The following is a 25,536-nucleotide window of genomic DNA, read 5'->3' on the forward strand; positions in this document are numbered from 1 at the left end:
TTCACCCTGTGAGGTGAGAGTTTGATGACTTGTTGCACAGCTGGATGAGGGGATGGCAATGCTACCATGACACTGGGCAATTTCACAACCACAGAGCTGAATTTCAGGTTTCATGTCTGCATGGGCATGTCTTTCATGGAGTAAGATGTAACAATAGCAGTACTTTAAGTGCAGATGGTAGAACATAGGGTCTGCAACTAGCCAATAACTTTTGAGTGACCGGGTAAGGAACTTTTTCCTTTGCCCGGATCTCCTGGACAGTCACTCATCGAGATACACCAGACAATCTCAAGAAGAAGTAGCATGCTCACCATTGCAGTTGATACAGCGGAGAGGAGGCGGCAGACAATCGCCCTCGTGTGCATCTCTACCACAGGTTACACATTTGGCCAGGTGTCAACAAGACATTCAAGTGTGGTGAAACAATGGCACTTGTAGCAGCACATTGGGTTCAGAAGGTACGATCGGTTTGTGATAACTTCCCAGCCTGCTTTAATCTTGGATGGAAGCACCACTCTATCGAGGGGAGAAAAAGGGTGCATGTGGGCACTAAGGAGGCATCTACAGTTTTCATCACCCGATGGACAGCAATGACAGCCTGATCAGAGAGGTATGTTTGGATTTCAGATTCGATCAGACCATCGGGTAGCCTAGTGTAAATAACACCAAAGGAAGAGTTCAGAGTTCTATGGGCCTCGACACAAGCAGGATAGCCACGGAGAAGTGACACAGCAAGCAGTAGTTGTGCTTGAGAATCCGAAGTAGTCTCCGAAAGCAAAGTGCCATTCTGTAAATGAGAACAGCATTTCACATGGCTGGCAATTGCATCAACATCTTTTTGAACAATAATCAGATTTACCATCGTGAATGACTGACCATTTTCAGTATATAAAGCCATAAGGATCCATGGTGCAGTTGGAAGGCTCTCTGAATCGTTAGCCTCTTTCCATTTCCTTTTTATAGAAGTTAATCGTGAAGATGACTGGCTCATTGCGAGAAAATCCTCATGATTGCCAGCATCTCCAATGGTGTGCTCCTTACAACTGGGGACCCCCTTCACAAGTGGCACTCCCGCTTTAGGTGATTGTTCACACGTCCTGGACACCTGACAGAGGGACCGATCGGCAATTTGGGAAAGTAGCAGCTCAGGCAGTCAGCCTTCCCTAGGCCTGGCCTGTACCAGAGGTATGTGCGAACACTACCTGTCAACCCAGGGCTGGTAATTACGCGTTACCCAGTCACCTGTTAGGGTCAGACACATGAGCCTGTCTTCAGGAGCACACAGTGAGGAGAAAGAAAAAGACGAGCCTCAAACGCCAAAGCGGAGGAAGGACAGGAGAAGGCGAATGAAGAAAGGAAAAGAGAATGAAAAACAGTGGTTAGACTGTTCTTATGTCAGAGACAGATAACGCAAAACATTCCCAAAACCACCCCAGACATGTTCCCCACAGGATGGGGGGCAAAAAATAGTAAGAGGATAAGCATGCAGCACAGAGGGGAAGAGATGCTGCAAAGGCTGGGGCCCCATAGTCGCCAAACACGAACCAGCCGAAGAGTGGCAAGCCCCCAGGGTTGCTGAAATTTGTGCTGCTTACACTTACTTGGCTAAACTATTTCTTTCAAGTGTTACACTGCAGCACTGGCAGTTGATGCCCTAATATAAATTGTCGGTGCCAATGAAAATCATTACAAAGTTGATATGAACCACAAGAATTTTACTACAGAATACAACTACAAATGACATAAATTACACTACAGCAGATATATTCATCCCGAGAGAATGAGCAACTGTGTTGATATTTAGACCAATTCTCCTTTATTCTTCAGTCCCCGTGGCATATTTTTAATTACATGAAATGTTCCAGTCACTCTGGATCACCTTCAGATATAAGTAGTTGTGTCCAACTGATCTTGTCTGTGTCAGAACCTCACAGTGTACTGAGACTGAAGAATGAATGAGAAGTGTTTGAAATAAATTACCAGCACTAGTCCCTTCCTGAAGAGGGGCAGCAGCCTTTTCAGTAGTTGCAAGGGCAACAGTCTGGATGATTGACTGATCTGGCCTTGTAACAATAACCAAAACGGCCTTGCTGTGCTGGTACTGCGAACGGCTGAAAGCAAGGGGAAACTACAGCCGTAACTTTTCCCGAGGGCATGCAGCTTTACTGTATGATTACATGATGATGGCGTCCTCTTGGGTAAAATATTCCGGAGGTAAAATAGTCCCACATTCGGATCTCCGGGCGGGGACTACTCAAGAGGATGTCGTTATCAGGAGAAAGAAAACTGGCGTTCTACGGATCGGAGCGTGGAATGTCAGATCCCTTAATCGGGCAGGTAGGTTAGAAAATTTAAAAAGGGAAATGGATAGGTTGAAGTTAGATATAGTGGGAATTAGTGAAGTTCGGTGGCAGGAGGAACAAGACTTCTGGTCAGGTGACTACAGGGTTATAAACACAAAATCAAATAGGGGTAATGCAGGAGTAAGTTTAATAATGAATAGGAAAATAGGAATGCGGGTAAGCTACTACAAACAGCATAGTGAACGCATTATTGTGGCCAAGATAGATACGAAGCCCACACCTACTACAGTAGTACAAGTTTATATGCCAACTAGCTCTGCAGATGACGAAGAAATTGAAGAAATGTATGATGAAATAAAAGAAATTATTCAGATTGTGAAGGGAGACGAAAATTTAATAGTCATGGGTGACTGGAATTCGAGTGTAGGAAAAGGGAGAGAAGGAAACATAGTAGGTGAATATGGATTGGGGGACAGAAATGAAAGAGGAAGCCGCCTGGTAGAATTTTGCACAGAGCACAACATAATCGTAACTAACACTTGGTTTAAGAATCATGAAAGAAGGTTGTATACATGGAAGAACCGTGGAGATACTAAAAGGTATCAGATAGATTATATAATGGTAAGACAGAGATTTAGGAACCAGGTTTTAAATTGTAAGACATTTCCAGGGGCAGATGTGGACTCTGACCACAATCTATTGGTTATGACCTGTAGATTAAAACTGAAGAAACTGCAAAAAGGTGGGAATTTAAGGAGATGGGACCTGGATAAACTAAAAGAACCAGAGGTTGTACAGAGATTCAGGGAGAGCATAAGGGAGCAATTGACAGGAATGGGGGAAATAAATACAGTAGAAGAAGAATGGGTAGCTTTGAGGAATGAAGTAGTGAAGGCAGCAGAGGATCAAGTAGGTAAAAAGACGAGGGCTAGTGGAAATCCTTGGGTAACAGAAGAAATATTGAATTTAATTGATGAAAGGAGAAAATATAAAAATGCAGTAAGTGAAACAGGCAAAAAGGAATACAAACGTCTCAAAAATGAGATCGACAGGAAGTGCAAAATGGCTAAGCAGGGATGGCTAGAGGACAAATGTAAGGATGTAGAGGCCTATCTCACTAGGGGTAAGATAGATACCGCCTACAGGAAAATTAAAGAGACCTTTGGAGAAAAGAGAACGACTTGTATGAATATCAAGAGCTCAGATGGAAACCCAGTTCTAAGCAAAGAAGGGAAAGCAGAAAGGTGGAAGGAGTATATAGAGGGTCTATACAAGGGCGATGTACTTGAGGACAATATTATGGAAATGGAAGAGGATGTAGATGAAGATGAAATGGGAGATACGATACTGTGTGAAGAGTTTGACAGAGCACTGAAAGACCTGAGTCGAAACAAGGCCCCCGGAGTAGACAATATTCCATTGGAACTACTGACGGCCGTGGGAGAGCCAGTCCTGACAAAACTCTACCATCTGGTGAACAAGATGTATGAAACAGGCGAAATACCCTCAGACTTCAAGAAGAATATAATAATTCCAATCCCAAAGAAAGCAGGTGTTGACAGATGTGAAAATTACCGAACTATCAGCTTAATAAGTCACAGCTGCAAAATACTAACACGAATTCTTTACAGACGAATGGAAAAACTAGTAGAAGCCAACCTTGGGGAAGATCAGTTTGGATTCCGTAGAAACACTGGAACACGTGAGGCAATACTGACCTTACGACTTATCTTAGAAGAAAGATTAAGGAAAGGCAAACCTATGTTTCTAGCATTTGTAGACTTAGAGAAAGCTTTTGACAACATTGACTGGAATACTCTCTTTCAAATTCTAAAGGTGGCAGGGGTAAAATACAGGGAGCGAAAGGCTATTTACAATTTGTACAGAAACCAGATGGCAGTTATAAGAGTCGAGGGACATGAAAGGGAAGCAGTGGTTGGGAAGGGAGTGAGACAAGGTTGTAGCCTGTCCCCGATGTTGTTCAATCTGTATATTGAGCAAGCAGTAAAGGAAACAAAAGAAAAATTCAGAGTAGGTATTAAAATCCATGGAGAAGAAATAAAAACTTTGAGGTTCGCCGATGACATTGTAATTCTGTCAGAGACAGCAAAGGACTTGGAAGAGCAGTTGAATGGAATGGACAGTGTCTTGAAAGGAGGATATAAGATGAACATCAACAAAAGCAAAACAAGGATAATGGAATGTAGTCTAATTAAGTCGGGTGATGCTGAGGGAATTAGATTAGGAAATGAGGCACTTAAAGTAGTAAAGGAGTTTTGCTATTTGGGGAGCAAAATAACTGATGATGGTCGAAGTAGAGAGGATATAAAATGTAGGCTGGCAATGGCAAGGAAAGCGTTTCTGAAGAAGAGAAATTTGTTAACATCCAGTATTGATTTAAGTGTCAGGAAGTCATTTCTGAAAGTATTCGTATGGAGTGTAGCCATGTATGGAAGTGAAACATGGACGATAAATAGTTTGGACAAGAAGAGAATAGAAGCTTTCGAAGTGTGGTGCTACAGAAGAATGCTGAAGATTAGATGGGTAGATCACATAACTAATGAGGAAGTATTGAATAGGATTGGGGAGAAGAGAAGTTTGTGGCACAACTTGACCAGAAGAAGGGATCGGTTGGTAGGACATGTTCTGAGGCATCAAGGGATCACCAATTTAGTATTGGAGGGCAGCGTGGAGGGTAAAAATCGTAGGGGGGAGACCTGGAGATGAATACACTAAGCAGATTCAGAAGGATGTAGGTTGCAGTAGGTACTGGGAGATGAAAAAGCTTGCACAGGATAGAGTAGCATGGAGAGCTGCATCAAACCAGTCTCAGGACTGAAGACAACAACAACAACAACAACAACAACAACAACAGTCCCTTCCTTCAGTTGTGAAACATTTATCCTGTTGAAATTTTTCCTCACTTCTCAATCTGAGTCCATCAGTCACAAATCATAATCAGCCCTATTATTCTTCATCATGAATATTTTCTTGTCTGCCATTATACATGACGCATCACTTTTGAACTGAATCATCATTCACCACATTTCAACCAGCTTTGGTTACCTGCCTATAAATTTCTGATGTTGTACTGTTTGCTGTACATTTCCATTCAAAATTTTAGGTAGCATTCCTACATGGCATTCTACCATTTGTTTTAATCATAAGTACACCTGCTCAATATTAGCTAATAATTATATACAAAAATATTGTAGGATATTGTGAAATAAACTATTACGAACTAAACAACCTATAATCTTTTTGTATAAGTACTACATTGTTTCATCATAATTTAGAAAGCAACCACTGTTGTGGCTTGTACACTGCCATTTTACAGGAAGTGCAAGCTGAAAATAACATCACATAGTAATTAAAAGATTCAAATACCTTCCTGAAAAAATTAAACCCTGCTTCATCTGTTTGGGTGTTAGCAGATTTGTGCTCAGAAAGATATGTAAGTACTCATTAACAAGCTTCTCCAGACCCATTTCAATAATTATTTCCACACATTCATTACCCAGAAGCTCTGGCACTGTTTCTCGTTCACCAGAAATCAGCTCCTTAATAATCCTTGCAGCAGTTGTGCAGTTTGTGGGACGTACCTGTTTTGAACAAAATAAGAGATTCATGTAGATTTATGGAAAATACTCCAGTACAGGGCAATCAAGACAGAGTCAAATAGGCACAAGGCTGGAGTAGGACTAATAACTAAGAAGAAAATATGAATGCACGTAATCCACTATCAACAACATAGTGAACACATCATCATACCCAAGAAAGACACAAAACTTAACACCTGCCACAGTGATACAGGTTTTTATGCCTACTAGTTCCATAAATAATGAAGGGAGAAAGAATATGTAATGAGATAAAAGAAATAATTTAGTTAAGGGGGCTGAAAGTTAACTGGGAGTAGAGAGTAAAAGAGAGCAAAAGAATGAAGGGAAGATCTGTCTGGTAGAATTTTGCACAGAGCATAATTTAATCATTGCCAACATTTGTTTTAAGAATCCTGAAAGAAGGTCATATATGCACAAGAGATCTGAAGACATTGGAAGATTTCAGATTGATTATATAATGACAAGACAGATTTTGAAACGGGATCATAGACTGCAAAACACTTCCAGTGGTCGATGTGGCCTCTGAGTACAATTTATTGGTTATGAATTGCAGGTTAACAATAAAAAAGTTTCAGAAATGAAAGTAATTAAGGGGATGGGATTTGGATAAATTGAAATAACCACATGATGCTAAAGTTTGCAACAACTAACTGAAACAGAGGAAAGGAATACAACAGATGACAAAAGCTTAGATTAGAGAAGTGAAACAGTGAAGGCAGCAGAGGAAAAATTATGCAAGAAGATAAGGCCTAATAGAAACCTTTCATCATATGAGATACTGAATTTAATCTAAGAAAGAAGAAAATACAAAAATGCAGCAAATACTGCAGTCAAAAAAGAAAACAGACATAAAAAAAACAGACTGGCAAAGCTGCAGAAACATATCACTATGGAAAAGATAGGTACCACTTATAGCAAAATTGAAGAGACCTCTGGAGAAGAGAGAATCGCTGGTATGAATATTATGAACTCAGATGGCTAACAATAACCAAGCAAACAAGAGGAAGCTGAAAGCTGGAAGGAATATATAGATGGCCTATACAAGGTAAATGAGCTTTAAGACAATATTACAGAAAGAATATAGGAAGTAGATGAAAATAAAATAGGAGGCATGATACTGAAAGAAACATCTGACAAAGCATTGGAAGACCTGCGGCAAAACAAGACCCCTGGAGTAGATAACATTCCCTTTAAAATCCTTGAGGGAGTCATCCATGACGAACTATTCCACTTGGTACACAAGATACATCAGACAGACAAAATACCCTCAGAAGCATGTAATAAATCTAATTCTGTAGAAAGTAAGTGTTGGCTGATGTTACCAAACTGTCTGCTGAATAAGTCATGGTCACAAAACTGTCTCAAATTACTGCACTTACAAAAGTATGGAAGAACCAGTAGAAGCTGACCTGAGTGAAGATCAGTTTGGGTTACGGAGAATAGTGGGAATGCGTGAGGTAATGACAGGGTTGTACCCTATTCTGATCATACTCAATATGTACACAGAGCAAACAATGAAGGAATGAATTAATTTTTTTTGGGAAGGGTGAAAGGGCTAATCATTAAGGTCATCAGTTCCTCTGTTCCTTTAATAATCAAATACTAAAGGTTTTCAGGAGAAGAAAAAGTTGGACTGCTAAATTAATCAGAGGCAGAGAGCCTGGTACAAAACAGAGGGAAAGAAAGGAATTGTCAAGGGGAAAGGCACTGCACTGAGATAAGAGAAATGAGATGGTCTACAGCATCCCCTACCAGAAGGCTGTCCACAGGGATCACCCTAAATATGCCAGTCCCAAGCCAGATCTTGCAAATAGTAAACCAGGCCCAGTAGCTGTAACATCGAAGGGGCACCGACTCATAAGCCAGACACCAAAAACTCAGCTGTGATAGGACTAGTGCTTTGTACAGATGGAAGAAAGTGGAATGGTCCACACCCCAGAAGATGTGACTCAAGCAGCAGGGAGTGTCGGGTTTAAGCTGGCATTTCTTTTCAAGCTGGTGACTGTAGTAACCATGTCAATCACGCATCAAATAGAAATCCCAACAAACAATATGACAACCACACTGATCAGTTCATTAAAAAGGTAAAGTTTCGGCAGAAGTGCATAACACATGTTTTCGCAGTGGAAAACTAAGCCGTGGGCAAGAGCCTACCACTGTGCTTTCTGATGGCACCTTCCAGCTGCCATTCAATAAAACTCATTGTTAAAGAACTGCAGTAAATATATCAGTCATCCACATACAGAGGTGGTGAAACCATACATCCCAAAGCCTCTACAAGTCCATTATTCATTATCAGAAAGAGGGTCAGACTCAGCACAGATCTCTATGGGACGCCATTCTCCTGTATATCAAGAGTGCTACATGATGACCCAATTCAGATACAACACAACCAGAGAGAAAATTCCAGACAAATATCAGGAGGGGACTCTAAAATCCCACTTTTACAGTTTGGTAAGGATGTGGTAACACTATGAGGTGTCCAAGAAGATAGTAGTGAGGTGTTGGCAGTGGACAAAAGCTGCCCATTCAGGAAACTCCAGTTGAATTAAGTGGTAAGTAATGGATCAGACTTCCCTAAATCCACAATGGCTGTTTGACAAATGCCCCATGTCTCTAAAGTTCAACATGGCTGTCAGTTCACCATTCGTTCAAGCTGGTTAAACAAAACAGTTATGAGTTGGTTAGGCTCACAGTGGTCCATTTCATATGGGGTTTTGTCTGGTTTCAGAACTAAGGCAAATGTGATTTTCCCTCCACTGTGTCATGTCATGGCCAAGGGCCAGAGAACTGAGGAGTTCCCATTCACTGAAAGTAGCATTACATGATTCCAGATGTTGGGTAATGAGGGATAGATTGTTTCCCTCTACACGTCTTTTGTAGATGGACGGCTGAGGATTTGGTGTCAGATACAGGTGCTTGAGCAAAATGTGCTGCAACGTGTTCTGCAATAACAGTAGGGGCAGAAGGAATATTCCCTTCCGAGAAGATACCACAAATACTGGTTGTTAGCTAATAACTATTGACACAAAGCAACTTGGCCCATACCTGCAAAGGAAAGGTATGGGTCACTATGGTAATAACGCACTTTTGCCAACACTCATTCTTCTGGTGCTTTATGAAGTAGCATTCCCAAGGAAAGGCAAAAAGGTTTACACTGACCGATGGCACTTCTTACTTTTATATAGTTTGTTACCAACAAATTTCAAACTCACATTAACTAATTGAACAGCTACTGCCATGTCAACAGCAGTCCTAAGCATAGCAAAATATGGCCAATATTAGAAATATTATACCGTGGCAACTTTTATCATGAAATATACCTGCACAACACCCCCACCCCCTACGATCCATTTACCTTTCCAATTGGTGGAGAGGCTTGCGTGCCTCAGCGATACAGATAGCCGTACCGTAGGTGCAACCACAACGGAGGGGTATCTGTTGAGAGGCCAGACAAACGTGTGGTTCCTGAAGAGGGGCAGCAGCCTTTTCAGTAGTTCCAGGGGCAACAGTCTGGATGATTGACTGATCTGGCCTTGTAACACTAACCAAAATGGCCTTGCTGTGCTGGTACTGTGAACGGCTGAAAACAAGGAGAAACTACAGTGGTAATCTTTCTCGAGGGCATGCAGCTTTACTGTATGGTTAAATGATGATGGCATCCTCTTGGCAGTCAGTGTGCTCCCTGCCGCCGTTGGATAAGCAGCTGAGCAGCAAGTCGTATACTCCTAGCTCACTCATTTGTTACATAGTTTAATTTTTAATTTCTTTGCGTGTTTTTGGTACTTGCATTGTTTAATTCATAAATTTCGGGCGTATTATAGTATTTGAGAGTTGTAGCATCGCGTTTTAGTACCTGAATAGTGTAAATTCGCGTAGTCGTTTGTCTACTGTTTTTGTTCTGAACGGCCAGTGTCGGTTGGTCGCAGTCAGTGTGCTCCCTGCCGCCGTTGGATAAGCAGCTGAGCAGCAAGTCGTATACTCCTAGCTCACTCATTTGTTACATAGTTTAATTTTTAATTTCTTTGCGTGTTTTTGGTACTTGCATTGTTTAATTTATAAATTTCGGGCGTATTATAGTATTTGAGAGTTGTAGCATCGCGTTTTAGTACCTGAATAGTGTAAATTCGCGTAGTCGTTTGTCTACTGTTTTTGTTCTGAACGGCCAGTGTCGGTTGGTCACAGTCAGTGTGCTCCCTGCCGCCGTTGGATAAGCAGCTGAGCAGCAAGTCGTATGCTCCTAGCTCACTCATTTGTTACATAGTTTAATTCTTAATTTCTTTGCGTGTTTTTGGTACTTGCATTGTTTAATTCATAAATTTCGGGCGTATTATAGTATTTGAGAGTTGTAGCATCGCGTTTTAGTACCTGAATAGTGTAAATTCGCGTAGTCGTTTGTCTACTGTTTTTGTTCTGAACGGCCAGTGTCGGTTGGTCACAGTCAGTGTGCTCCCTGCCGCCGTTGGATAAGCAGCTGAGCAGCAAGTCGTATGCTCCTAGCTCACTCATTTGTTACATAGTTTAATTCTTAATTTCTTTGCGTGTTTTTGGTACTTGCATTGTTTAATTCATAAATTTCGGGCGTATTATAGTATTTGAGAGTGTAGCATCGTGTTTTAGTACCTGAATAGTGTAATTTCGCTTAGTCTCCTTCCGCCGCCGAGCAGTGTCAGCAGTGCGCAAGTAGCAGCATTACTGCATTTACTAGGCAATCTTGTATTTTAATAATCGTTTAAATTTTGTCGATTTGTTTGCGCTCTCTGTAGATTAGTTCAGACGTTCTTTGCAAAACAGTTTTTAGCATGGATAGGGACTGCAACTGCTGTGTTCGGATGCAGGCTGAGTTTGCATCCCTTCGCTCCCAGCTTCAGGCAGTGTTGGCTTCGGTCACACAGCTTGAGGCTGTTGCCAATGGGCATCACTGTGGGGGTCCGGATGGGGGTTTGTCGGGGACGGCCAGCTCGTCCCACGCATCCCCTGATCGGACTAAGACTGTGGTTGCCCGGGATACTGCCCGCATTGAGGCTGATCCCTCACCTGTGGTAGAGTGGGAGGTCGTTTCAAGGTGTGGCAGGGGGCGAAAGACATTCCGGAGGGCTGAACGGAAAGCCTCTCCAGTTTGTCTGACGAACCGGTTTCAGGCTCTGTCTCAGGCTGATACTGATCTTCGGCCTGACATGGCTGCTTGTCCTGTTCCAGAGGTTGCCCCTCAGTCTGCAAGATCCGGGCAGTCGCAGAGGGTGGGCTTACTGGTAGTTGGGAGCTCCAACGTCAGGCGCGTAATGGGGCCCCTTAGGGAAATGGCAGCAAGAGAGGGGAAGAAAACCAATGTGCACTCCGTGTGCATACCGGGGGGAGTCATTCCAGATGTGGAAAGGGTCCTTCCGGATGCCATGGAGGGTACAGGGTGCACCCATCTGCAGGTGGTCGCTCATGTCGGCACCAATGATGTGTGTCGCTATGGATCGGAGGAAATCCTCTCTGGCTTCCGGCGGCTATCTGATTTGGTGAAGACTGCCAGTCTCGCTAGCGGGATGAAAGCAGAGCTCACCATCTGCAGCATCGTCGACAGGACTGACTGCGGACCTTTGGTACAGAGCCGAGTGGAGGGTCTGAATCAGAGGCTGAGACGGTTCTGCGACCGTGTGGGCTGCAGATTCCTCGACTTGCGCCATAGGGTGGTGGGGTTTCGGGTTCCGCTGGATAGGTCAGGAGTCCACTACACGCAACAAGCAGCTACACGGGTAGCAGGGGTTGTGTGGCGTGGGCTGGGCGGTTTTTTAGGTTAGATGGCCTTGGGCAAGTACAGAAAGGGCAACAGCCTCAATGGGTGCGGGGCAAAGTCAGGACATGCGGGGACCAAGCAGCAATCGGTATTGTAATTGTCAACTGTCGAAGCTGCGTTGGTAAAGTACCGGAACTTCAAGCGCTGATAGAAAGCACCGAAGCTGAAATCGTTATAGGTACAGAAAGCTGGCTTAAGCCAGAGATAAATTCTGCCGAAATTTTTACAAAGGTACAGACGGTGTTTAGAAAAGATAGATTGCATGCAACCGGTGGTGGAGTGTTCGTCGCTGTTAGTAGTAGTTTATCCTGTAGTGAAGTAGAAGTGGATAGTTCCTGTGAATTATTATGGGTGGAGGTTACACTAAACAACCGAACTAGGTTAATAATTGGCTCCTTTTACCGACCTCCCGACTCAGCAGCATTAGTGGCAGAACAACTGAGAGAAAATTTGGAATACATTTCACATAAATTTTCTCAGCGTGTTATAGTCTTAGGTGGAGATTTCAATTTACCAGATATAGACTGGGACACTCAGATGTTTAGGACGGGTGGTAGGGACAGAGCATCGAGTGACATTATACTGAGTGCACTATCCGAAAATTACCTCGAGCAATTAAACAGAGAACCGACTCGTGGAGATAACATCTTGGACCTACTGATAACAAACAGACCCGAACTTTTCGACTCTGTATGTACAGAACAGGGAATCAGTGATCATAAGGCCGTTGCAGCATCCCTGAATATGGAAGTTAATAGGAATATAAAAAAAGGGAGGAAGGTTTATCTGTTTAGCAAGAGTAATAGAAGGCAGATTTCAGACTACCTAACAGATCAAAACGAAAATTTCTGTTCCGACACTGACAATGTTGAGTGTTTATGGAAAAAGTTCAAGGCAATCGTAAAATGCGTTTTAGACAGGTACGTGCCGAGTAAAACTGTGAGGGACGGGAAAAACCCACCGTGGTACAACAACAAAGTTAGGAAACTACTGCGAAAGCAAAGAGAGCTCCACTCCAAGTTTAAACGCAGCCAAAACCTCTCAGACAAACAGAAGCTAAACGATGTCAAAGTTAGCGTAAGGAGGGCTATGCGTGAAGCGTTCATTGAATTCGAAAGTAAAATTCTATGTAGCGACTTGACAGAAAATCCTAGGAAGTTCTGGTCTTACGTTAAATCAGTAAGTGGCTCGAAACAGCATATCCAGACACTACGGGATGATGATGGCATTGAAACAGAGGATGACACGCGTAAAGCTGAAATACTAAACACCTTTTTCCAAAGCTGTTTCACAGAGGAAGACCGCACTGCAGTTCCTTCTCTAAATCCTCGCACAAACGAAAAAATGGCTGACATCGAAATAAGTGTCCAAGGAATAGAAAAGCAACTGGAATCACTCAATAGAGGAAAGTCCACTGGACCTGACGGGATACCAATTCGATTCTACACAGAGTACGCGAAAGAACTTGCCCCCCTTCTAACAGCCGTGTACCGCAAGTCTCTAGAGGAACGGAGGGTTCCAAATGATTGGAAAAGAGCACAGATAGTCCCAGTCTTCAAGAAGGGTCGTCGAGCAGATGCGCAAAACTATAGACCTATATCTCTTACGTCGATCTCTTGTAGAATTTTAGAACATGTTTTTTGCTCGCGTATCATGTCATTTCTGGAAACCCAGAATCTACTATGTAGGAATCAACATGGATTCCGGAAACAGCGATCGTGTGAGACCCAACTCGCCTTATTTGTTCATGAGACCCAGAAAATATTAGATACAGGCTCCCAGGTAGATGCTATTTTTCTTGACTTCCGGAAGGCGTTCGATACAGTTCCGCACTGTCGCCTGATAAACAAAGTAAGAGCCTACGGAATATCAGACCAGCTGTGTGGCTGGATTGAAGAGTTTTTAGCAAACAGAACACAGCATGTTGTTATCAATGGAGAGACGTCTACAGACGTTAAAGTAACCTCTGGCGTGCCACAGGGGAGTGTTATGGGACCATTGCTTTTCACAATATATATAAATGACTTAGTAGATAGTGTCGGAAGTTCCATGCGGCTTTTCGCGGATGATGCTGTAGTATACAGAAAAGTTGCTGCATTAGAAAATTGTAGCGAAATACAGGAAGATCTGCAGCGGATAGGCACTTGGTGCAGGGAGTGGCAACTGACCCTTAACATAGACAAATGTAATGTATTGCGAATACATAGAAAGAAGGATCCTTTATTGTATGATTATATGATAGCGGGACAAACACTGGTAGCAGTTACTTCTGTAAAATATCTGGGAGTATGCGTACGGAATGATTTGAAGTGGAATGATCATATAAAATTAATTGTTGGTAAGGCGGGTACCAGGTTGAGATTCATTGGGAGAGTGCTTAGAAAATGTAGTCCATCAACAAAGGAGGTGGCTTACAAAACACTCGTTCGACCTATACTTGAGTATTGCTCATCAGTGTGGGATCCGTACCAGGTCGGGTTGACGGAGGAGATAGAAAAGATCCAAAGAAGAGCGGCGCGTTTCGTCACCGGGTTATTTGGTAACCGTGATAGCGTTACGGAGATGTTTAATAAACTCAAGTGGCAGACTCTGCAAGAGAGGCGCTCAGCATCGCGGTGTAGCTTGCTCGCCAGGTTTCGAGAGGGTGCGTTTCTGGATGAGGTATCGAATATATTGCTTCCCCCTACTTATACCTCCCGAGGAGATCACGAATGTAAAATTAGAGAGATTAGAGCGCGCACGGAGGCTTTCAGACAGTCGTTCTTCCCGCGAACCATACGCGACTGGAACAGGAAAGGGAGGTAATGACAGTGGCACGTAAAGTGCCCTCCGCCACACACCGTTGGGTGGCTTGCGGAGTATCAATGTAGATGTAGATGTAGATGTAGATTCCGGAGGTAAAATAGTCCCCCATTCAGATCTCTGGGCGGGGAATACTCAGGAGGACTTCGTTATCAGGAGAAAGAAAACTGGCATTCTACAGACCGGAGCGTGGAATGTCAGATCCCTTAATTGGGCAGGTATGTTAGAAAATTTAAAAACGGAAATGGATAGGTTAAAGTTAGATATAGTGGGAATTAGTGAAGTTCGGTGGCAGGAGGAGCAAGACTTTTGGTCAGGTGAATACAGGATTATAAATACAAAATCAAATAGGGATATCGCAGGAGTAAGTTTAATAATGAATTAAAAAAAAAAATAGGAGTTCGGGTAAGCAACTACAAAAAGGCATCGTGAACGAATTATTGTGGCCAAGATAGACACAAAGCCCATGCCTACTACATTAGTACAAATTTATATGCCAACTAGCTATGCAGGTGACGAAGAAATTGAAGAAGTGTATGATGAGATAAAAGAAATTATTCAGATAGTGAAAGGAGATGAAAATTTAATAGTCATGGGTGACTGGAATTCGATAGTAGGAAAAAGAAGAAGGAAATGTAGTAGGTGAATATGGATTGGGGGTAAGAAATGAAAGAGGAAGCTGCCTGGTAGAATTTTGCACAGAGCATAACTTAATCATAGCTAAAACTTGGTTCAAGAGTCATAAAAGAAGATTGTATACATGGAAGAAGCCTAGAGATACTGACAGGTTTCAGATAGATTATATAATGGTAAGACAGAGATTTAGGAACCAGGTTTTAAATTTTAAGACATTTCCAGGGGAAGATGTGGACTCTGACCACAATCTATTGGTTATGAACTGTAGATTAAAACTGAAGAAATTTCAAAAAGGGGGGAATTCAAGGAGATGGGACCTGGATAAACTGACGAAACCAGAGGTTGTACAGAGTTTCAGGGAGAGCATAAGGGAACAATTGACAGGAATGGGGGAAAGAAACACAGTAGAAGAAGAATGGGTAGCTTTGAGGTATGAAATAGTGAAGGCAGCAGAGGATCAAGTAGGTAAAAAGACTAGGGCTAGTAGAAATCCTTGGTTAACAGAAGCTATACTGAATTTAATTGATGAAAGGAGAAAATATAAAAATGCAGTAAATGAAGCAGGCAAAAAGGAATACAAACGTCTCAAAAATAAGTATGACAGGAATTGTAAAATGGCTAAGCAGGTATGGCTACAGGACAAATTCAAGGATGTAGGGGGGGCCAAGGATGTAGGGGGGGCCAAGGATGTAGGGGGGGCCAAGGATGTAGGGGGGGCCAAGGATGTAGGGGGGGCCAAGGATGTAGGGGGGGCCAAGGATGTAGGGGGGGCCAAGGATGTAGGGGGGGCCAAGGATGTAGGGGGGGCCAAGGATGTAGGGGGGGCCAAGGATGTAGGGGGGGCCAAGGATGTAGGGGGGGGCCAAGGATGTAGGGGGGGCCAAGGATGTAGGGGGGGCCAAGGATGTAGGGGGGGCCAAGGATGTAGGGGGGGCCAAGGATGTAGGGGGGGCCAAGGATGTAGGGGGGGCCAAGGATGTAGGGGGGGCCAAGGATGTAGGGGGGGCCAAGGATGTAGGGGGGGCCAAGGATGTAGGGGGGGCCAAGGATGTAGGGGGGGCCAAGGATGTAGGGGGGGCCAAGGATGTAGGGGGGGCCAAGGATGTAGGGGGGGCCAAGGATGTAGGGGGGGGGCCAAGGATGTAGGGGGGGGCCAAGGATGTAGGGGGGGGCCAAGGATGTAGGGGGGGGCCAAGGATGTAGGGGGGGGCCAAGGATGTAGGAGGGGGCCAAGGATGTAGGGGGGGGCCAAGGATGTAGGGGGGGGCCAAGGATGTAGGGGGGGGCCAAGGATGTAGGGGGGGGCCAAGGATGTAGGGGGGGGGCCAAGGATGTAGGGGGGGGGGCCAAGGATGTAGGGGGGGGGCCAAGGATGTAGGGGGGGGGCCAAGGATGTAGGGGGGGGGCCAAGGATGTAGGGGGGGGGCCAAGGATGTAGGGGGGGGCCAAGGATGTAGGGGGGGGCCAAGGATGTAGGGGGGGGCCAAGGATGTAGGGGGGGGGCCAAGGATGTAGGGGGGGGCCAAGGATGTAGGGGGGGGCCAAGGATGTAGGGGGGGGCCAAGGATGTAGGGGGGGGCCAAGGATGTAGGGGGGGGCCAAGGATGTAGGGGGGGGGGGGCAAGGATGTAGGGGGGGGGGGGCCAAGGATGTAGGGGGGGGGGGGCCAAGGATGTAGGGGGGGGGGGGGCCAAGGATGTAGGGGGGGGGCCAAGGATGTAGGGGGGGGCCAAGGATGTAGGGGGGGCCAAGGATGTAGGGGGGGCCAAGGATGTAGGGGGGGGGGCCAAGGATGTAGGGGGGGGGCCAAGGATGTAGGGGGGGGGCCAAGGATGTAGGGGGGGGCCAAGGATGTAGGGGGGGGGCCAAGGATGTAGGGGGGGGGCCAAGGATGTAGGGGGGGGGCCAAGGATGTAGGGGGGGGCCAAGGATGTAGGGGGGGGGCCAAGGATGTAGGGGGGGGGCCAAGGATGTAGGGGGGGGGGCCAAGGATGTAGGGGGGGGCCAAGGATGTAGGGGGGGGGCCAAGGATGTAGGGGGGGGGCAAGGTTGTAGGGGGGGGGGGGCCAAGGATGTAGGGGGGGGCCAAGGATGTAGGGGGGGGGGCCAAGGATGTAGGGGGGGGGGCAAGGATGTAGGGGGGGGGGGCCAAGGATGTAGGGGGGGGGCCAAGGATGTAGGGGGGGGGCCAAGGATGTAGGGGGGGGCCAAGGATGTAGGGGGGGGCCAAGGATGTAGGGGGGGGGGGCCAAGGATGTAGGGGGGGGGGCATGGATGTAGGGGGGGGGCAAAGATGTAGAAGGGGGGGCCAAAGATGTAGGGGGGAGGCCAAGGATGTAGGGGGGAGGCCAAGGATGTAGGGGGGGGGGGCCAAGGATGTAGGGGGGGGGCAAGGATGTAGGGGGGGGGCCAAGGATGTAGGGGGGGCCAAGGATGTAGGGGGGGGCCAAGGATGTAGGGGGGGGGCAAGGATGTAGGGGGGGCAAGGATGTAGGGGGGGGCAAGGATGTAGGGGGGGCAAGGATGTAGGGGGGGGCAAGGATGTAGGGGGGGGGCAAGGATGTAGGGGGGGGGCAAGGATGTAGGGGGGGGGGGCAAGGATGTAGGGGGGGGGCAAGGATGTAGGGGGGGGCAAGGATGTAGGGGGGGCAAGGATGTAGGGGGGGCAAGGATGTAGGGAGGGCAAGGATGTAGGGAGGGCAAGGATGTAGGGGGGGGCAAGGATGTAGGGGGGGCAAGGATGTATGGGGGGGCAAGGATGTAGGGGGGGCAAGGATGTAGGGGGGGCAAGGATGTAGGGGGGGCAAGGATGTAGGGGGGGGCAAGGATGTAGGGGGGGGCAAGGATGTAGGGGGGGGGCAAGGATGTAGGGGGGGGCAAGGATGTAGGGGGGCAAGGATGTAGGGGGGGCAAGGATGTAGGGGGGGGCAAGGATGTAGGGGGGGCAAGGATGTAGGGGGGGCAAGGATGTAGGGGGGGCAAGGATGTAGGGGGGGGCAAGGATGTAGGGGGGGGCAAGGATGTAGGGGGGGGGCAAGGATGTAGGGGGGGCAAGGATGTAGGGGGGGGCAAGGATGTAGGGGGGGCAAGGATGTAGGGGGGGGCAAGGATGTAGGGGGGGCAAGGATGTAGGGGTAAGATAGATACTGACTACAGGAAAATTAAGAAGACCTTTGGAGGAAAGAGAACCACTGGTATGAATATCAAGAGCTCAGATGGAAACCCAGTTCTACGCAAAGAAGGGAAAACAGAAAGGTGGAAGGAGTATATAGAGGGCCTGTACAAGGGTGATGTACTTGAGAACAATATTATGGAAATGGAAGAGGATGTAGATGAAGATGAAATGGGAGATATGATACTGCGTGAAGAGTTTGACAGAGCACTGAAAGACCTGAGTCGAAACAAGGCCCCGGGAGTAGACAACATTCCATTAGAACTACTGGTGGCCTTGGGAGAGCCATTCCTGACAAAACTCTACCATCTGTTGAGCAAGATGTATGAGACAGGTGAAATACCCTCAGACTTCAAGAAGAATATAATAATTCCAATCCCAAAGAAAGCAGGTTTTGACAGATGTGAAAATTACCGAACTATCAGTTTAATAAGTCACAGCTGCAAAATACTAACACGAAGTCTTTACAGGCGAATGGAAAAACTGGTAGAAGCCGCCCTTGGGGAAGATCAGTTTGGATTCTGTAGAAATATTGGAACACAGGAGGCAATACTGACCCTGCGGCTTATCTTAGAAGCTAGATTAAGAAAAAGCTAACCTACGTTTCTAGCATTTGTAGACTTAGAGAAATGCTTTTGACAATGTTGACCGGAATACTCTCTTTCAAATTCTGAAGGAGGCAGGGGTAAAATATAGGGAGCAAAAGGCTATTTACAGTTTGTACAAAAACCAGATGGCAGTTATAAGAGTCGAGGGGTATGAAAGGGAAGCAATGGTTGGGAAGGGAGTGAGACAGGGTTGTAGCCTCTCCCCGATGTTATTCATTCTGTATCTTGAGCAAGCACTAAAGAAAACAAAAGGAAAATTCGGAGTAGGTATTAAAATCCATGGAGAGAAATAAAAACTTCGAGGCTCGCCGATGACATTGAATTCTGTCAAGGACAGTAAAGGACTTGGAAGAGCAGTTGAACGGAATGGACAGGGTATTGAAAGGAGGATATAAGATGAACATCAACAAAAGCAAAATGAGGATAATGGAATGTAGTCAAATTGAGTCGAGCGATGCTGAGGGAATTAGATTAGGAAATGAGATGCTTAAAGTAGTAAAGGAGTTTTGCTATTTGGGGAGCAAAATAACTGATGAGGGTCGAAGTGGAGAGGATATAAAATGTAGACCGGCAATGGCAAGGAAAGTATTTCTGAAGAAGATAAATTTGTTAACATCGAGTATAGATTTAAGTGTCTGGAAGTCATTTCTGAAAGTATTTGTATGGAGTGTAGCCATGCATGGAGGTGAAACATGGACGATATATAGTTTGGACAAGAGAATAGAAGCATTCAAAATGTGGTGTTACAGAAGAATGCTGAAGATTAGATGGGTAGATCACATAACTAATGATGAGGTATTGAATAGAATTGGAGAGGAGAAAAATTTGTGGCACAACTTGACTACAAGAAGGGTTCAGTTGGTAGGACATGTTCTGAGGCATCAAGGGATCACCAATTTAGTATTGGAGGGCAGCGTTGGAGGGTAAAAATTGTAGAGGGAGACCGAGAGATGAATACACTAAGCAGATTCAGAAGGATGTAGGCTGCAGTACGTACTGGGAGATGAAGCAGCTTGCACAGGGTAGAGTAGCATGGAGAGCTGCATCAAACCAGTCTCACGACTGAAGACCACAACAACAACAACAACCTGCACAATGTTTTCATTATGTCTCAGGTAGATGCTGCAATTCTAGTCCCTTGAAATTTACATATGTCTGCTACATCATAATTGATAACATATTTAAAAAAGAAGTAATTTGAAAGTAATTAAAATAAAAAAATAAGTGTTAATCATTGTTGTCAATATATAGCTTAAAATTAATGTGATTAAGAAACACAGAACAGAATCTAATTAAAATACGAGTGTAGCTATGAAAATGAAAAACATATCCTGTCCACCAGATTCAATTTTGAAAACATTACTTTAATAAAATGAATTACAATTTTGAAGCTATAAAGAATTGATATTCTCTATTTTATGAATAATCCACTAAAATTTAATATGTATTGTTCGAATTATTTACCCGATTGTTTTCATTCTGTATGAAACTGCTTTGTTGCAAATTTCATGTATTACATAATGTAACTTTATTTTATGATTAGTGTTATTTAATGTACTGCTATCTGTTTTTAACAGTTACATCATTGTAGCAAAACCTATGTAGGGCCCATGTGGAGCTACTGTTGTACGCCCAGTTTTGGATCGATCAGTTAACACGTAATCGATTCTAAATGATGCACACTGTGCCAACTTTGTATAGTTTTACTCTGAAATAAACATAACTGAAGCTCAAAACAAATTGTGGCATGAATTAAGTGAGCATTACAACCCACTTGGTCTGTATTTGTACCGCCTGGATGTTGATCTGTTCTTTTTATTTTATAAAGGAACTGCAACAAGATCAACTCATTGAAGCTGTCAACGTAGGTTAAGTATTTGATCCCAGCCTAAGAAAAGCCCTTTTTCATTTGGAAACTTTTCAGGAGCTCCCTCCTGTTTGATCTCTGGTTGTCTTAGGCTTTCCTGTGGCCACAGTGGGAGTGGTTTTTGGTGGAATGTTCCATGGTGGGGCAGATTTCTAATGAGATGTTCCACAGTGGGACAGGTTTCGGAAGAGATATTCTCTGCTTTTATTCCCGCCCCTTTGGATGGCAGCACAGGGCTGAAATAATGTCACTTGGCTTTCTTGATGGATGATCACTGGTTGAGTAATAATGTGGAAATGTCATGACAATCTAGAAATTATTACTCTCATACAAGTCGTCATGTAGCCTCCATTACAGACCTTTGGCATATATGTCCCGTGTGCCACATGGATCTAGTGTGCCACTGCTTAGTAAACGTATGTCATGGTGTTCCATTATAGCACCTCTGTTAGATGTATCACAACCTCAAAACGGTTTGGGGCATTCAATTTGCCCAGAATGGGACAATGTGAAGTTAGCCGACACATCAGGTCAACTATCTCCTGATATGTTACCTCCATGTTTGAAGTGATATGGGCAACACAGTAAGTTAAATCACAGTCATCATCTGTATGTTAACAGCCATTGCCTCGAATGCTCCATTGAATGGAAGTTTATCACTAAAAAAAATGTCTGCATGCACCAATTTGCATGATTTTTGTGAAAGAGTTCAAAGCCGGGAAACAACATTGAAAAATTACAATCTATACATAAAGCAATAGAGGAGAAGGCTAATAATTTAAACAGAGGGAAAAATAACCAAATTAGGTTCAAAAATAAACAGGGTACAGCAAACTGTTACAAATAAATTGAACGTATTATATAAAAAAGTAAATTAAATTCGGGAAAATTTGTATCAAAAACTTACATGTGTATAGCACCTGGTATGTCAGATGACTTAAGTTTGTCGAAATGGTTTCTTGGAGGGGAGGCATTGTCAGGGTCACTCAAAAATGTGATGAGTGGCAAATCTTTAGTGATTTTAAGAACAGTTTCTTCAATAAGTTTTGGTTCAAGTCTGAGCAAGCTAGAATTAAGAGTGAATTTTTGAATGGCCTTGTTTTTTAGAGGGAGAAAAACAGTGAAAGATTTCTGCAGAAACCATTTAAGGAGATAAGCACATTGACATAAACCTTCTGATGAAATGACTCGGATACAATCAAAAGAAGGTTGGCTAAAAAACTACATTGGTATCTAGTTCATGGGCCAGACAAATCACTTCATCAGTTTCCGAAATATGTAGACAAATTGGTTGGTTGGTTTAAAGGAGTGGGGGGGGGGGGGGGGGCGGTGAAGTCATCGGTCCCTTGTTCCCAGTAAAGTAATTACACGTGGGAAAGAATAAAAGAAAGGAGACGTACAGCACAATAACAGGAGAATGGAAGAACCAGAAGAATGACAGAAGAACAACCAACACTACTACGGGCAAAACAGGAAAAGAAAACCACAGAGAGAAGCAAGAAACAGGTAGAAGGGATGAAAACGAGAGCAGACAACCCTGGCTGGCCAACCACGAGAATAAAAAGGAAAAGCCAGCCACTCTGCGACACATTAAAACATCCAGCCTAAAAGCATTAGAATGGAGAACACAAAGGGACAAGGACATGCACGAAAAATTATATAGAATGATAAAACCCACCGTCGCATATAAGACATAAAACTAAATTATCCGAGGAGGCATGGTCAGCTAAAATTAATGGCAATGAGTCCGGTAACTGGAGAGTCTATCGCAGGGCAGACTTAGACGGATATGGGCCACTGTCAGCCGGATGCCACACCGACACTGTGGTGGGTCATCATGGTGCTGGAGATAGCCATGTCACCAAAGCGTGGCCAATGCGGAGCTGTCAAAGAACCACAGAGTCCCTGCGAGAGGCCCAGGTGGAGGTCTTCCACACATTCGTAGTCTCCTTAATAGCCCGCAGTTTGTTGTGTGTACTGAGGTTATGGCATTCTGTCTCCCAAAGCCACAAAACCTTGCAGCGTAGTACTGAACACAGGTCAATTGCAGAGAAGCCTATCTCCATAAGCAGATTCCGTGTAGTCTGTTTGGGCAGGCTGTCGGCAAGTTCATTGTCTGGGATTCCAACGTGACCTGGGGTCCAGACAAACACCACTGAACGACTGGACCGTTCCAGTGCATAGATGGACTCCTGGATGGTCACTACCAAAGGATGACAAGGGTAGCACTGGTCGACTCAGAGGCTCAAGCAAAGGGCTTGGCAATCACGATTGCGTCGGTAGATTACATGCCATTTATGTTAACACCGGGAACACTTGTTGGGGTCTGGTACCCAAAAACAAGTTTGATCCTTGCTCAGACTTGAGAACGTGACATATGGCACCCAATGGTCAAGACATATCTCTCCCCCCCCCCTCCCCCCCAACACTCCTGCTTCCATCGTTTGGCAAGTTGGCGAACGAGGACACAAAGCCATTTAAAGGCTGTGAGGTGCTCCAAGGAAAGGTGCCGCTTATGCCGCTGTAGAGCTCGCTGATGCTCCTTAATTTCTTCAGCGACTTGCAGCAACCACGAAGAGACTGCCTTTCACCGCGGGCACCCTAAAGAGCGAGTTATCGCATTTTCTGCCACAGAAAGAATTGTTGTTGTAACCTGCTCAACCATCACATCGATGTTCCCGTATGGTGGAGATTCAATGGTGACAGCTGAGGAAAACGTTTTACAGCAGTAGACCATCACCTTGACTTTCTCAGGTAATGTATCACCCTCGAAGCCCAAGATGAAGGCACCAGTGGCAAATTTATTATCCCTCAAACCCCGGTGGACACGCTCATCGTCAACTGCAAAAGAAGGTCCGTGTGAAATATGATACCCTGGACCATATTTAAGTTCTTATGGGGCGTGATGGTAACAGAAACATTCCCCAGCTTGTCAAGCGAGTACTGCCCGTGACTGGGCAGAGGATGCTGTTTTGATCAAGACTGACCCAGATCTCATGTTGGACAATCCCTCCACCTCCCCAAACTTGTCCTCTAAATGCTCAACAAAAAACTGAGGCTTCATTGTCATGAAAGATTCTCCATCAGCTCTCTAAGATACAAGGTGCCAGGGTGAATAAAAGCCGCTGCCATCCTTAGCCTGATGTTCCTCCCACGGTATGGCCAGGGAGGGGAGTGATTGGAGGTCGTACTTCTGTGCGTTGAATTGAGCCTGTGAATGCTTAGGGACTGCTGGTGTTTGATTACCTGCAAGAGATGATGTACAACGTTTCATAATGTGTCATCCGCTCTGATGCCACCCCCTCCGACCAGGGGCCCTCCCTATGGGCGACACCCAGACACATCAAAGGCCACCTGGCAGGATGGTCATTGCCGGTAGTCCCGATGCCCCAGGGTCACGGCATCTGCTCCTCGGCATACGTGGGGAGTTAACAGTGAAGGCATCAGCAGAACGATCAGTGTGTGGTCAGGGGGCTACAACCAACAGGGTACCACAATGGACTAGCTACTGTGCTGGATATCAGGTGCAACCAAGGAAACAAGTCCATTGTCAGTGCAGAAAACGATACTGGCTAATAGATGTAAAAATATGCACCCAGGAGGGTGACCTCGCCCAACAGTTTGAGAACAAGGAGAAGTGCAGATCCATGTTAACGAAGGATGTGATAGGTCTCAGCGCATGACGGATACAATGCACCATGTAAGGCGCCCTTCCCCTGTTGTCTCACTCTTTGGGAAAATTTTGAACAATAGGGGACCATCACATAAAGGCTGAAATGTGCAAGACTCCTTTTAGTCGCCTCTTACGACAGGCAGGAATACCTCGGGCCTATTCTAACCCCTGGACCTGCAGGGGGAAGACAAATCAGAGAGGACTATGGAGAGGAATCATTCACAAAACATTAGTCACGAGACTTACCACCATGAAGGTTGGAACTCTAGTTCCAGTAGGGAGAATTCTAGAAGAAAGGTTCGTGGGAACTTTTGACATGAAAAATCAGGATGATAGGGCAAGAGATTACGATGGAAACATGGAATAGAAGTTGGGAAAGAAATGTTGATAACGGAAATGATGCAAACAGACTGGAGGTAGGATGGCAGGCAAACCAAGTGGAAACATTGGGTCACCTCAATGAGGGTCCGCAGTTCTGGGGTGAGCAGATCAAATTACAATTGGACCTCTAAATTTTGCAAGAATTCAAATAGGCATAACAATTAAAACAGCTCAAAGCACACAAGTAGATCATCAAATGGATCATGTAAGTTAAAATAAAAAAAAAAAATAGGATACTAAGTGCAACATTGATCCACTAAGGAAAAAAGTATGTTCAAAGAAGTAGAGAATCCAGATTTGCCAACAGAGGCTATATGCGATTTGTACACCAGTTCCGAATTGGGGGATTGTTTGAAGAGAAAGATGACAGGTTAGTGAATGATAGTGTTGGGCTAAATGAGACTGCAAGGATGATGCAATGGTGGAGGATGGGGGATTGGGGGACAAGGTGAAGATAATGGTAATATGAGTACTGCTGATGAGAAAAAATCTTGAGGATTCTGGGGTAAGTATGCTAGTGAGGTAAACGAAAACAAAATGTTGAAGCTTGATGCTGCTGTTGATTTTGTTAAATGAATCAAGGAAAATGCAGTAGATGGTGAATTTGCATCTGAAAACAGTTGCTGCCCACTCATTTGAATTTCTTTAAAATATCCAGATGAGTATTATTATTGTCTTCTAGTTTTGAA

The 25,536-nt window shown here is 44.8% G+C and overlaps 1 protein-coding gene across 2 annotated transcripts in view; it reads right to left on the bottom strand.

Moving 5' to 3' along the window:
* Positions 1-25,536, bottom strand: part of LOC124802767 — a 146,853-nt gene that overhangs the window by 23,755 nt on the left and 97,562 nt on the right. For both annotated transcript variants that reach the window (XM_047263760.1, XM_047263759.1), the window contains exon 8: positions 5,691-5,905. In XM_047263760.1, the coding sequence (XP_047119716.1) occupies positions 5,691-5,905 (215 nt within the window). The remainder of the gene's footprint in view (positions 1-5,690; positions 5,906-25,536) is intronic.

The sequence above is a fragment of the Schistocerca piceifrons genome, chromosome 6 (assembly GCF_021461385.2).
Source record: "Schistocerca piceifrons isolate TAMUIC-IGC-003096 chromosome 6, iqSchPice1.1, whole genome shotgun sequence".
Lineage (NCBI taxonomy): Eukaryota > Metazoa > Arthropoda > Insecta > Orthoptera > Acrididae > Schistocerca > Schistocerca piceifrons.